General features: G+C 41.7%; 1 protein-coding gene across 10 annotated transcripts in view; it reads right to left on the bottom strand.

The window, feature by feature from the left end:
• The window catches only part of PDE8A (phosphodiesterase 8A), a 154,152-nt gene that overhangs the window by 56,253 nt on the left and 83,261 nt on the right, over positions 1-14,638 (bottom strand). For all 10 annotated transcript variants that reach the window (XR_011997113.1, XR_011997114.1, XM_072737363.1 and 7 more), the window contains exons 4-6: positions 14,129-14,185; positions 13,290-13,344; positions 7,067-7,155 (exon numbers count right to left, since the gene is read on the bottom strand). Coding sequence is in view for 8 of the 10 variants with exons in the window: in XM_072737363.1 (XP_072593464.1) it covers positions 7,067-7,155; positions 13,290-13,344; positions 14,129-14,185 (201 nt within the window). In the remaining 2 variants the exon portion in view is untranslated. The remainder of the gene's footprint in view (positions 1-7,066; positions 7,156-13,289; positions 13,345-14,128; positions 14,186-14,638) is intronic.

Here is a 14,638-nt window from a genome sequence, read left to right as displayed (position 1 = left end):
GTTTGTCCTTCTCCGATTGACTTATTTCACTCAGCATAATACCCTCCAGTTCCATCCACGTTGAAGCAAATGGTGGGTATTTGTCATTTCTAATGGCTGAGTAATATTCCATTGTATACATAAACCACATCTTCCTTATCCATTCATCTTTTGATGGACACTGAGGCTCCTTCCACAGTTTGGCTATTGTGGACATTGCTGCTATAAACATCGGGGTGCAGGTGTCCCGGCGTTTCATTGCATCTGAATCTTTGGGGTAAATCCCCAACAGTGCAGTTGCTGGGTCGTAGGGCAGGTCTATTTTTAACTCTTTGAGGAACCTCCACACAGTTTTCCAGAGTGGCTGCACCACTTCACATTCCCACCAACAGTGTAAGAGGGTTCCCTTTTCTCTGCATCCTCTCCAACATTTGTGGTTTCCTGCCTTGTTAATTTTCCCCATTCTCACTGGTGTGAGGTGGTATCTCATTGTGGTTTTGATTTGTATTTCCCTGATGGCAAGTGATGCAGAGCATTTTCTCATGTGCATGTTGGCCATGTCTATGTCTTCCTCTGTGAGATTTCTGTTCCTGTCTTTTGCCCACTTCATGATTGGATTGTTTGTTTCTTTGGTGTTGAGTTTAATAAGTTCTTTATAGATCTTGGAAACTAGCCCTTTCTCTGATACATCATTTGCGAATATCTTCTCCCATTCTGTAGGTTGTCTTTGAGTTTTGTTGACTGTATCCTTTGCTGTGCAAAAGCTTCTTATCTTGATGAAGTCCCAATAGTTCATTTTTGCTTTTGTTTCTTTTGCCTTTGTGGATGTATCTTGCAAGAAGTTACTATGGCCGAGTTCAAAAAGGGTGTTGCCTGTGTTCTCTAGGATTTTGATGGAATCTTGTCTCACATTTAGAGCTTTCATCCATTTTGAGTTTATCTTTGTGTATGGTGAAAGAGAGTGGTCCAGTTTCATTCTTCTGCATGTGGATGTCCAATTTTCCCAGCACCATTTATTGAAGAGACTGTCTTTCTTCCAATGGATAGTCTTTTCTCCTTTATTGAATAGTAGTTGACCATAAAGTTCAGGGTCCACTTCTGGGTTCTCTATTCTGTTCCATTGATCTATGTGTCTGGTTTTTTTTTTAAAGATTTATTTATTTGTTTATTTGTTTATTTATTTATTTATTTATTTATGAATGATAGACATAGAGAGAGAGAGAGAGGCAGAGACACAGGAGGAGGGAGAAGCAGGCTCCATGCCAGGAGCCTGACGCGGGACTCGATCCTGGGACTCCAGGATCACGCCCTGGGCCAAAGGCAGGCACTAAACTGCTGAGCCACCCAGGGATCCCCTATGTGTCTGTTTTTGTGCCAGTACCACACTGTCTTGATGACCACAGCTTTGTAGTACAACCTGAAATCTGGCATTGTGATGCCCCCAGCTATGGTTTTCTTTTTTAAAATTCCCCTGGCTATTCGGGGTCTTTTCTAATTCCACACAAATCTTAAAATAATTTGTTCTAACTCTCTGAAGAAAGTCCATGGTATTTTGATAGGGATTGCATTAAACGTGTAAACTGCCCTGGGTAACATTGACATTTTCACAATATTAATTTTGCCAATCCATGAACATGGAATATTTTTCCATCTCTTTGTGTCTTCCTCAATTTCTTTCAGAAGTGTTCTATAGTTTTTAGGGTATAGATCCTTTACCTCTTTGGTTAGGTTTATTCCTAGGTATCTTATGCTTTTGGGTGAACTCAGTCTTTTTAAATGAAATATAGTTGACATATAATATTCTATTAGTTTCATGTGTTTAAACATAGTGATTTGACATTTGTACACATTGCAAACTGATCATCATAGCAAGTCTAGTTATGTGTTACCATACAAAATTAATATTAATAACAATACAATCAGCTCACCCATATATAATATACTGTATGTTAAATGACTGGTTATATTATCGACAGGGCTTCCAATCTACAGTAGGCTGTTAATACTCAAATTTCTGAGGAGTCAAAAGTTCTACATGGATTTTCAACTTCATGAAGGGTCAGTGCCCTAAGCCCTGCATGGTTCAAGGGTCAACTGTATTATTTGACTCTATTCCCCATGATGTACTTATGTTATAACCATAGGTCTGTGCCTTGGGATCCCCTTCACCAATGTGGCATCCAGCCCCAACCCCCTTTCCCTGTTTGCCACCACTCTAATATTTTGTTGAGGATTTTTGCATCTATGTTCATCAGGGATATTGGCCTGTCATTTTACTATTTCATGGCCTGCTTGTCTGGGTTGGTACTATGGTAATGCTGGTCTCATAAATTGAGTATGGAAGAGTTCCCTCCTCTTCTGTTTTTTGGAAGAGTTGAAGAACTCTTAATACTCTGGTATTACTTCTTTATTCAGTGTTTAGGAGATGTCACCAGTGAAGCCATCTGGTCCTGGACTCTGTTGTTGGGAGGGTTTTTTTTTTTGTTGTTGTTGTTGTTTTTAAAAGATTTTACTTATTTATTCATGAGAGGCAGAGAGAGAGAGAGAGGCAGAGAGACACAGGAGGAGGGAGAAGCAGGCTCCACACCGGGAGCCCGACGCGGGACTCAATCCCGGGACTCCAGGATTGCGCCCTGGGCCAAAGGCAGGGGCCAAACCGCCGAGCTACCCAGGGATCCCTGTTCCTGAGCATTTTAAAAAATTTCTCCTTTGATTTCTCTGGTGGCCCACTGGTTGTTTAGTAGCTTTCTCCAAATTTTTGTGTTTTTTTCCCTCAATATTCTTCTTATAATTGATTTCTAGTTCACACCACTGTGATCAGAAAAGATGGTTGCTCCAATCTCAATCTTCCTGAAAACACGGAGATTTATTTTGTGGCCTAACATGATCTGTCCTGGAGAATGCTGCATGTACAACACTTGAGAAGAACACAAATCTTGCTGCTTTTGGATGAAATGTTCTGTATTGTATCTATTAAGTTCATCTGGTCTAATGTGCCGTTTAAGGCCAATGTTCCCTTACTGATTTTCTGTCTGGATGATCTATCCACTGATTTAAGTGGGGTGTTAAAGCCCCCTACTAGGATTATATTGTCAATTTCTCTCTTTACATATGTTAATATTTACTTCATGTATGTTGGTGTCCTATGTTGGCTGTATATATAACTGTTATATATTTTTGTTGGTTTGGCCTCTTTATCATTATGTAATATGTAATATTATATAATATGTATGTAATATGTAATATTGTAATATGTAATATTATATAATATGTAATATTAAAGCCTTTGTTTTAAAGCCTACTTTGTCTCATATAAATACAGTTATACCAGCTTTCTTTTTGTTTCTAGTGTGGAATATCTTTTTTCTATCCTTTCCCTTTCATTCTGTGTGTATCCTTGCTTCTGAAGTGAGTCTCTTCTAGGCAGGCACACAGAGGAGTCTTTTTGAAAATTATTTATTATTTTTTTATTCAAGTATACTGCCTTTTGATTAGAGAATTTGGTCTATTTACATTTCCAGTAATTACTGGGTAAGTACTTATTGCCATTTTGTTCACTCTTTTCTGCATGTTTTTAGAATTACTCTCTGTTCCTTTCTTCTCTTTCTAGTTTGATAACTTTCTTTAGTGCTATGTTTAGATTTCTTTCTCATTTTCTTTTGTGTATTTGACTTAAGTTTTGCTTTGTGGTTACTATGAGGTGGACGTTTATTTCCTATGCATTTAACAGTCTATTTTAAAGTTATGCCATAATTTATTCAATAAATCCCCATGATTGGACATTTGGGTCACTTCCAATTTAGTTCTCTTATATGCCTCAGAAGATGAAAAGAAAGAAAGCAACTGCCTATTTGTTCATAAAAGGTAAAGACATAAAAGGTAAAGAAAGCAACTGCCTATTTGTTCATAAAAGGTATTAAGGAAACTAACAAGAGCAATGCTTTCACATTATTTGGTATTAATAAACTATCTCACTAAATAAGACAAAGGAGCTTAGGGATTAACTTTCATTTCTTGGTATATAAAAATCAAGTGATGTAATGTGAATTATACATCAATAAAGCTGTTATTTAAAAAAATAAAATAAAAAAACAATGAGAAAGAAGTTCCTAACTCTGATATAATAAGCTTAGAGGAGATGGATCTGTGAGAAGCCCTACTTGTTTTTATCATTCTTTTTAAACTTTTTGCAGATTTGGTAAATAAAAAATAGTATACCATTTCATTTTTATTTCTTTGATTGCTAATGAAGCCAAACATCTATCTTTTCACTTTTACTGGTCATTACTACCCCCTGTGAACTGCTTGATCATGCCTTTTTAATTTTTTCTACTGGATGTTCCCACTTTTTAACTGATTGATCAAAAACCCTTTATGTATTTGGGGTATTAACCTGTCTGTCCTATATGTTACAGATATATTCTCCCCAGTATGTTATTTATCTAAAAATGTAACATTATTGGGGTGCCTGGTAGCAGAGTCAGCTAAGCACTCAACTCTTGGTTTTGGCTCAGATCATGACCTCAGGATCATGAAATCTAGCCCCACATTGGACTCCATGCTCAGCAGAGTCTGCTTAAGATTCTCTCTCCCTCTCTCCCTCCCATTCATGCTCTCTTTCAAATAAATAAATAAATCTTTAAAGACAAAATAAAAATGTAACATTATTTACAGTTTTAAAAAAAACTGTAGACAAGCTTAACATTTTTATATTTGTTTAATCTGAATCTCTTTCCTTACCCAATTTGGCTTTTATGCCATGCTGAACTTAAACAGACTTCATCATCCAGTTACATATGTACACTTATATTTTTAGTACTTATGTGGCCCTACTTTTTGACATCAAGTCTCTTAAGTCACTGGAATTTATTTTGGGGTTGGGTGTGAGATCAATATGAGCTGAATTTTCCTTCCAAACAGTTAACGAGCTGTCACAAGTGTATTCACTGAAAAGTCTGCCCTTTTCCATATTGATTTAAGCTGCTGTGTTGATCATATGCTAAATTCTGAAATATACTCAAGTCTATGTCTACACTTTACATTCCAGTTTACTGATCTAGTAGTAACACGAAGGCGCTTGTTATAGCTTGTTGGCGCATTTTAACATCTGGTGGAACAAGTCTGGATTTCTCCCAGCTTTCAAGCCCCGCATCTCCCCCTTCCCTCATAATGCCCTTGATAATGCACTTCTCCCTTGGTTGTCAGCTGGTGCGGAGAACCACAGGTGGGGACAGAGGGGAAGGCAGGAGATGCACTACAGAGAACTGTGCAGGCCACATCTTAAAGTTCGGGCTTTAGCTTGAAGGAAATGGGGAGGTGCAGAGCTGAAGCACAAGTGGAGTTGCATATTGCCGTGGTGTGCAGAACGACAAGGACGAGTCCAGAATGATGTAGGGAGACTAATGGATGGTTCACTAATCCAGGTTAGAGGAGAGTGGCCTAAAGAGGAAGAGAAGTGGGTATATTCCACAGATACTCAGGTGGCAAAATCAATAGGACTTGGTGAGTGACTGGAGTTGGGGATGTGTGAGGAGACATAGTGGTTTCCGTCTAGGACCACAGGGGAGATGATGCTGTGTTTCCTAGGCGAAGGTATTCAGGAAGAAAAGGTGAGAGGTTACAGTTAAATTTAGGGATGGAAGAGAGACAATGACTGCAGTTTGGAAAAGGCTGATTACAATCTGCAGGACTCCCTACGGCCGGGCTCTCTGCTGCCTGTGAGGTCCTAGACCAAGGTCGCTTAATCTCCCTAGGTGTCAGCTGCTGCATCTTGATAGGGCCAGGTATCCTCTAGTACCACCAACTGCTCCAAAATTCTGCTCTACCCTCAGAGTGGCTGGTAGCCTAATCCACTGTAGGAATGGCGCAGCCAGTCAGCATCCGGAGTGAGGGGTGAGCAGGCCTTAGGGCAGCCAGCGACCTCAGTTTCCTGGCAGAATCTGGCAATAAGACTCTTTCATATACTTTACTAGCCTCGAAACACATCTGCTCATCAGAACTTCTCTGCTACCTCAAGCTTCATCTCCTTCAGCCTGTGAAATACTTTCCTTCCCTGCATGTGGAGCCTGTACTGGTCCCTACCAATCTTCCTACTCCAAGGCCTGGTCCCCTTATCTCTGCCCTGGGAATAAACAGAGTGATTTCATTCTCTCCTTGATCCCTGGAAATATTAGAGAACAGCAGGCCCCCCAAGGAAGAAACCCAGGATGACAAAGGGCTGCTGACATTTTTCCCCTTCTCTCAAACTCCTATAATTTTACTAATCTTTTTACTTTTCCTATTGTACAAGGACTTAGGCTTCTAACTCATTTCACTTAAAAAAAAAAAAAAAACTTGCTCAGGAGCAAATCATAAAATGCCTTTCTGTGGTGAAGAAAACATGTCACTTAGCAAAGATAATAAATATTAGTAGGTTGGCTGTGTGTATATATTTCAACTTATTTTCTTAAAAAACTTAACAGATAATTGTTTTCTTTTGGAGCCCCATTTTTTTTTTTTTAATTCATGAGAGACACAGAACGAGAGGCAGAGACACAGACAGAGGAAGAAGCAAGCTTCCTGTGGGGAGCCTGATGTGGGACTTGATCCCAAGACCCCTGGAGCCCCATCTTTAAGTGTGAGTCTCCCATTATTAACCTGACCAGTCATTAGACACCCAGGCAGACTCCAAGAGTCTCTGTGAGGAGAGCTGCCAGGTCACCACTCCCTCCCATTTCAGTAGGAGGTCAGTTAGGGCCAAAAGAGCCACAACTGAAAACCTCGCTCGAAAAGCTGCCCCATGGGATACCTGGGTGCCTCAGCGGTTGAGCATCTGCCTTTGGCTCAGGGTGTGATCCTGGAGTCCCAGGATCGAGTCCCACATCAGGCTACCCGCAGGGAGCCTGCTTCTACCTCTGCATGTGTCTCTGCCTCGCTCTCTACGTCTCTTATGAATAAATAAATAAAATCTTAAAAGAACAAAACAAAATTTGGGAATGGAAATCTCTAAATACGAAAGAAAGAAAGGAGGAAAAGAAAGAACAGAAAGAAAGAAAAGCTGTCCCACATGGTGTGGTGTGGGCATTCCAGAAGTAGCAGAATTAATTACCTGAGTTTCAGCTGGGACCGCACCTCTCCGAACTCCAGCTGGAGCAGTTCATTGTAACAGGCCATGAGGCTGGGGTTTTCCACATACCTCTACAGAGAGAAAGGAGATTTTGTGGATCAACAAATGTGTATCTTTAAATTAATATGTCTATCAATAAAAATAACTCTTTCCAATAGACTTCTCAAGTGGGTAACTGGAATCTAAAAAATACATTATCTTTAATGATGAACAGGAACTGAGAGATAAAGCCTATGGGTACCAAATTAACCTTCAGAAAGGCAGGGCTTGCTTAAGGATGCTTTGTTTGAGGTGAGAGGATTCTGGTTGTCTGCATTCACCATCAGAGGCTAGAATATGTAGAAGGAAGAATTTATTTAACTGAGGTTCTATAACTCCCAGAGCATATTCCCTTATCCAGGTTCAGTATATGGTTTGACTCTTCAAAGCTGTTCAAGCTCACAGTAAGCAAAAACATGCTTGTACTTCTCTTTGCACCTGTATTTCACAAAGATCACGCCCACTCAAGGACATTCTCTTCTACACTCACCTCTAAGCACAGCTCAACCAAGCCATCAAAGGATGGCCCTCCATGTCAGAGGTGCTGGCAGAGTCATGGCCTTGTCCAGGAGCTCTTACTGCTGTGGACAATTACTACCTCATATAATAAATGTTTACATAATGGAAGCATCTCACCACAAAGCAAATCACATAGTTCTGAGAAGCATGGACTCATTCCACCACCAAACTATGTATTCTGTGAAGGTATCTTAGACTTCACTATGTTCTGTTACATAGTTCCAGTTGGGTGGAAGAAATATTTGGGTACATTAACTCACCCCCATTTCTATGACCAGCTCTGGCTTTCACCTGCTCAATGCGTGGCTAATACTTGGATCAGCCAAGGAGCAGGCTGAGGCCTAAGAGGCAGGGCAGGTCACCATCTGCAAGCGGAAGCCAGACAAACCTGGGACACGAGCCCCTCACAGAGCTCCTGTCTCTGCCACAGTGAAGGTGAATAGCTCCCCCATTTATTTTTTTTAAATTTTATTTATTCATGAGAAACACACACACGCGCAGAGAGAGAGAGAGAAAGAGAGAGAGAGAGAGGCAGAGACACAGGCAGAGGGAGAAGCAGGCTCCATGCAAGGAGCCCGACATGGGACTCGATCCCGGGTCTCCAGGATCACACCCCGGCCGAAGGCGGCGCTAAACCGCTGAGCCACCCAGGCTGCCCCTAGCTCTCCCATTTAAACAGTGATCAAGATCTTGCCTGAGTGTCAAACAAGCTCCAGGTTCGTGGCTTATAAACCGTATGGCCCTAAATGAGGCACCCAACCTTCCTGGGTGGTGTCTTCACTTATAGAACAAGACTATCCTGCTCCTAGCCACCACAGAGGACTGTAAGAACCAAGTGGACAAAAGCGCTTGAACTGCAAACTGCTATATGACCATAGAGTATGATGACCGCTGTCTCTGGGAGGGGAAGAGAGGCAGCAAGGGCTGCTGGCCACGGGCATGGTGGTCCCTAACCTGCACACCAAAACACAGCCCTTCTCACTCACAGAAGTCTGAGAGAGGTGCCATGCCAACCAGCTCTCATCTACTGAGAGGAGAGCACTGGCCTGCCATCCATTCCTCAGTTGGGCCTGACTCCACAGAACACCCAAGAATGCCATCAACCTGCACAGGGACCTACTGCTGACCAGGCAAGAACAGGGAGGAGATTCCTGGGCTCAGGGCTTATGCCACTGCCAGTAGACAAGGGGTGGGGACTGCAGCTGCCAAGGGCCTGGCTGGCCTCACCTGCTCTGCAAGTGAGATCCTAGGATGTGGAGACATGTGTATTTATAAATGGCCTCCCAGGCATGCAACCAGATTTTTCACTGGGTATGAATGTATATATCCAAACTTCTTTACCCCACAGGCAGACTGCAAAGTTACAAAAGAAGCACATGTGACCAAATGCAGGGCATCTTGCCCCTGCTGTCTGTCCCTCCCCCTCACTACTTCTGCTCTGCTTCTAAACATCCAGTCTTTCCAGCCCTTCTCCAATTTTCAAGTATGACCCAAGAATTCCACGAGGCATGGAGGGCAAAGAAGGGCACCAAGTCCAGGGATACCTGGGAGATAGGCTGCTGCTCCTGCTCCATCAACAGCTGCTAGCCTCCTATCCCTACTCCATTCCACCAGAGGGGCCAGGCCACGAATCCTGTGGACTCCTGAGCAGATTCAACCTTGCTTTTCCAGAGCCTTTATCACACCTACTTTGTGAGGCCCCACCCAGTGGCTTTCAACCTTGGGCTGCTGTTAGAATCATCTGCAATTTTACAAAATAATACCAATGTGCAGGCCCCTCCCACCACCACCTCAAAGCGCCTCTCTAGGTAGAGAAGTTTTCCAGAGGATTCTCATGCACAACCAGCACTGAGACACACCAAACCTGAGCAAATGCTCGGCTGCCAGCAAGTCAATGGAGGAAGCAAGCAGGTCTCCATTCACCCTGAAATCTTGAATGATGGCACTAACCCATAAAATAGCTGGCTGCCTCCTAAAGACCAGAGACCCCACCATGGTGTTGGCTTTCAGGCAGGGGCTGGCTCAAGCCTTGGCACTACTGCCTACCTCAGGGCCCTGTTGCTATGTGAAGGAAGGGAACTCTGCTTGAGGGAAGATTAGTTTTCACTGTGGTCTCTGAGGACTGGTCCTCCACTTGAATTCATCTCCCACAAAATGGTGAGCCTGTGACTACCTCCTTATTTGCTAGGTCATGAACCCTTGGAATGACCACTTTAAAGCTTCTGTGCTTAGGGACATGCACCTAAGAGTGATTCTACCAAGGGCTTCAAAGGACACCTTGACCAAGCACTTGGGTGGAGGGTGGAGAGTGTGTGCATCAGCTACCCTTGCATTTTCAAGTTAGCTTCATGATAACTTGACTATATGACGAAAATATAAGGACTGTGGTTTACTATACCTTCTACCAAAGTGCCCTCTCCAGCCTACACAGCTGTGCCAGTACACTTCCTTATGGGGAATTTCAAATACATCGCTCACCAAACACACACATTCCCAACTCTTTTCAAAGAGACACATACAAATAAATACAAAGCTTCATGACTCCTGGTGGCTGTAGGTAAGCAAAGAATCCAAGGCAGGGCACATCATCTATCCTCAGGTTTCACTAGAAAATAGAAGCTTCAGAGGTCCTTGCTAAAAAAAATAGCCAGTTTGAAGCTGAAGAGGATCTTCAGAGCAGGCTGGGAAAGTTTTTCTCTTTGTGTGAATGCTTTCCCACATAGGTTGGAGGAGGGGCATGGTCTAGGATTCACTAGCAAGAGGTGATCCACACTTCCAACCCAGGGTGTTTCTGTACTGAAAGGAACACCCATCCTCCCAGAGGCTGACTGGTTGTTCTCAGACAACTGAACAGATTACTGCAGGTGAGGGAATGGGGGTAGGTGCTGATATGGGTCATATGCTTTGGGAGTTGTCAATAAAAAAGGGAGAGGAAACACAAAACTAGGTAAAAATAATGATCTCATTTTTTCATATAATTTATATAACATTGTGTGTGTATAAAGTAAAATCATAAGCTGCAGATTACCAGATGTTATCATTGGAATTTGTGTTCTTTTTTGTCTGCATCAACTTGCTACCTTTGTTCATTTGTTACTAAGCCTTTATTGCTTTGTCTTAGAAATACCATTTAACTGCACTTTTATAACCCAGTTGAATAGCCTATCTTTTTTAAAATGGAAGAAATCACATGCACTTGATTTTATTCCTTCTCTCTTACTCAGTCTTCATGACTGGTTTCACAATATTCCTTTTTGTGTCAGACAGTTTGACCAAGTGGCTGTAAATTTCATATTTCCTCTTGTGAATTTGGAAGGTTTGTTAAACTTTTCCATTAATGGTTATGTTCCTTTTCACTGATCTCAAAGGCCAACACAGATTTCTTTACTACTATATGAAAACAAGGTACCAATCACTCCCAGAACCAACCATCTCCCAGAGAACCAATGTTCTAGTCTGCACATTTCCCAGATGAAAACTTTGGGATACTCTGTCCACTCCCCACCCCCAACCGCATGTTTGCTAGATGAGGCCCTGAGAACACTTCTACCTCCACCTCCTCCTCACAAACCTTGAAAATGCCTACATTTGCTAAGATCATCTAGAATTTAAATACTGACCTGTTGTTCAAGTTTTTCTTTTGGGGTGTCCCCCTCTGTTAGAAGAGTATTATACATTCAGGTCTGCATTTTTCCTTTTAGGTCTAACATTATAGTTAGATAGATATGTATTATATTTTACTTACATTTCCTGTGTTATGTAACTAGAAATGAAGCCACAGTACACGTTACTCACGCACAGAGAGAGGGCGGCAGCAGGCGGCACGTGGGCGCAGCACATTCACTGCTCACCACTTCTCCCACCTCATCCACCCTCCCTCCTCTTCAAGTTCCTGTTCCAGTTCATCTGCTGTGTCACTGCAGTCCTTTCTCAGTTTTCTGCCTCAGACAGGGCACTTGGGGAAACAGGACTCTGAAGTTCACGTACATCCCCTCTGGCCCTGTAGGGTGAACAGGGACCCGGCTGGGCCTCCCTCTCCTGCTGCCATCTCTAATCAGACTAGATGTGACTATTACTGTTTCATACAGTAAATGAGTGCTTACATTTATCCCCATATTCCCCATTTTCCGGCTTCATTCCTTCTTGTATTTCAAGGCTTCTGCTTGACATTTGCCTTCCTTCCACTTGAAGCACATCCTTTACAAACTCTCTCGGTTTCCATACTGCTGAACGTACGTCAGCCTCATTTTTGAAAGCTCTTCCTGCTAGGGTTAACACTCTAGGTGAGTAGTTATTTCATCACATTGAAAGCATTATCACACTATTTTCTACTCTCCATTTATCACTGCTGAGAAGCCAGCTGTTAGTCATCATTCTTCTGAAGGCAATCTTTTTTCTCTGGTGAGATTTTAAGCTCCCCACTTTTTTTCACTACGAAGTGCCTTCTTTTTATTCACTCTACTTCGGATTTGTTGGAATTTCTGAATCGATGGATGACAGTCTTTTGTCAGTTCTGGAAAATCCTCTTCAAGTAATGCCTCTGCCTCATTCTCCTTCCTGTCCTCCTGGAACTCCAACTACACATAAGCTAAACTCCACACTTCTTAACCTCCCTAACTTATCTTCTCTTACTGAATCTCTGTGCTACATGCTAGATAATTTCTTCAGACCCACTAAGTTTAAAATTTTTCGGTTATAATGTGTTCATTTCTCAAAATTCAATGGTGCTGTGCTTAGAATTTGCTGTGTCACTTTTTATAAGGTTTTCTATTTCTTGCGGACATTTCCAAGCTTGTCTTTTATTCTTTACATATAAGAAGCATAACTGCCTTATAACTTGCATCTGATTACTCTAGTGTCTGTGGGCTGTGGGGGTCTGTTTCTGCTGTCTTTTTCCTACTAGTTCTCACTCGCAATGCATCAACTCCTATGTACCGCTCAGCTTCCATGGGTTGCTGCCTGCTGCCCTTGAGCAATTACTTGCGAAGATTCTTTGGGGCCAGAGACAAAAAGGCGTTTTCTGCAGGGGAGGATCTGTATTTGCTTGTGCCAGGTGCCCAGGAGTACGACCTACCACCTAGAACCCCTTTAAAGTAAATTCATGGCTTGAGGTGTCTTGACAACCTCATAGACAGAAATTAGGGCCACAAATCTGTCCCAGGATCAGCCTTTCTTCAGTTCTCTCCACCATGATTCCCAAGGCTCATGGCAACCAGCTGACCAAAGCTTGTAGAAGCCCTTTGGCTTAAGGAAAACCAACAGGTTAGGGAGGGCTGCAGAGGGAGAGGGAGGCATGTTTGGGCTGCCTCATTTCCAGGATCCTTGAACTGCCTTTCAAATTGCATGTATACATATCAGCATTATTTATAAACAACATATCCTATGGCATGACTTTTCATGAGTGTGCCATTAAAGATTTTATGATGTTTAGATGCCTTTAGCAAGCATAATTTTGAGGGAGCAAAAACATAAAATGTTGTAGATTATTAAGATTACCAAGTTCTAAAGTTAAACCAAACTGTAATAGCACAAGGAAAACAATCTGTTTTCTCCAAATGAATTCAAAACTTTTGGGGGCTCTGAAAGGAGATAAAATTTAATTTCTCATGCTGAATTACACTTGCATAGCAAAGAAGTGGGTACATACCCTTGTAAAGCCAGCAGCAATGAGGGGCATCACAGAGGACTCTTCTCTATCCGTCCTTCAAAAGAACAGAGTAAAAGGTTAGAGACAGTTATTATCAATTACAGTTCATCACTTTATTCACTAATTTCTATAATACAGGACTGTCGTATGTCAAATAACCTTAGATAAATTAGACTAATACACCAATCATTAGCATAAATTTGAAAATAGTTTTCTATTTTAGTTCTGCATGTTGCTTTCTGGCAATGCTTGAAATATGGAGATTTTGTACTAACATCTAAAATACAGAAATAACCACATACCTATTTGATACATAAAAATTTTATTTTAAGTTCTTCCCCATTTTCTTCTACTTCCGGTTAAAAAAAAATGATGTCTTCCCCCCGAAAGCTCTGGAAAAAGTTTAAAGGACAAAGAATCTTTTCTTCTACATACAAGAGCATATAAGCTAAATAACGTCTGAATACTGCCCTTCTTTTAACATATTTCTAGTCCTTCCTTTACCTCCAATTTCAGAAGAAATAAAGAATTCCCCTGTTTATACATGAATCAAACCTTTGTAGATACTTGGGAATTTGAAAGCCCTGGGTAACATCTGTACTTTTAGGAATGGCAATCTCTCGTGGTTGGCCTATTTCTAAAGTGAACGCCAGTCCAAAAATCACAAAACCTCACACAGAGCAGAAACTCCTACCAGGTGAAGTGAAAGAAAAGAAGAAAAAAGAAAATGCCAAATTAAAGACAGTCACACCTGTCATAGCCAATAAGTTCCTAGGTCCCTGCTAAGAGCAAGCATGACACTGACATCTGAGCTTCACCCTCAAAAAAAGAGAGCTTACCTCCGTACTACACCAATAATAATTGTGTTTTCAGAGAGTTCTGAGGATCTGATAGACCTTAAAAAAAAAATACAAATTTTAAAATAAATGTAAAGCAATTCTTAAAAATGATAAATATGCTTAATCTTGGTAGAACAATTAAAGTTGGGAAGAGGTAGAAGAGCAAGCATGTCACTTTCTGGATTTACCTTCTTGGCTACCTGATTTCCTTCCTCTAGGGGACAAACTCTACTCAGTGAACGAGTAATCCTAACACCCACAGAGTGCAAATATAGCAGCTGGCTGAGAGAGTGTACCTGCTACTCATTCTGGTCTTTGCTAATCCATGTGGTCTCAGGTGGAGAATGTTCCCTACCTTCAGCTTACATGACTGGGTTTATCTGTCTCTCTCTGCCAAAGAGACATACGAGTACATGTGTGCTACCACAAGCTGATGGCCATGGTTACGGTGGGGACAAAGCCCAAAGGTCAGCTCCCTAAGCAGTACAAACAAGAGTTCCTAGGTAGGCA

The sequence above is a fragment of the Vulpes vulpes genome, chromosome 14 (genome assembly GCF_048418805.1).
Source record: "Vulpes vulpes isolate BD-2025 chromosome 14, VulVul3, whole genome shotgun sequence".
Taxonomy (NCBI): Eukaryota; Metazoa; Chordata; class Mammalia; order Carnivora; family Canidae; genus Vulpes; species Vulpes vulpes.
Note: the sequence above shows the minus strand (reverse complement) of the source record. Positions and strands in the feature narration are given on the sequence as shown.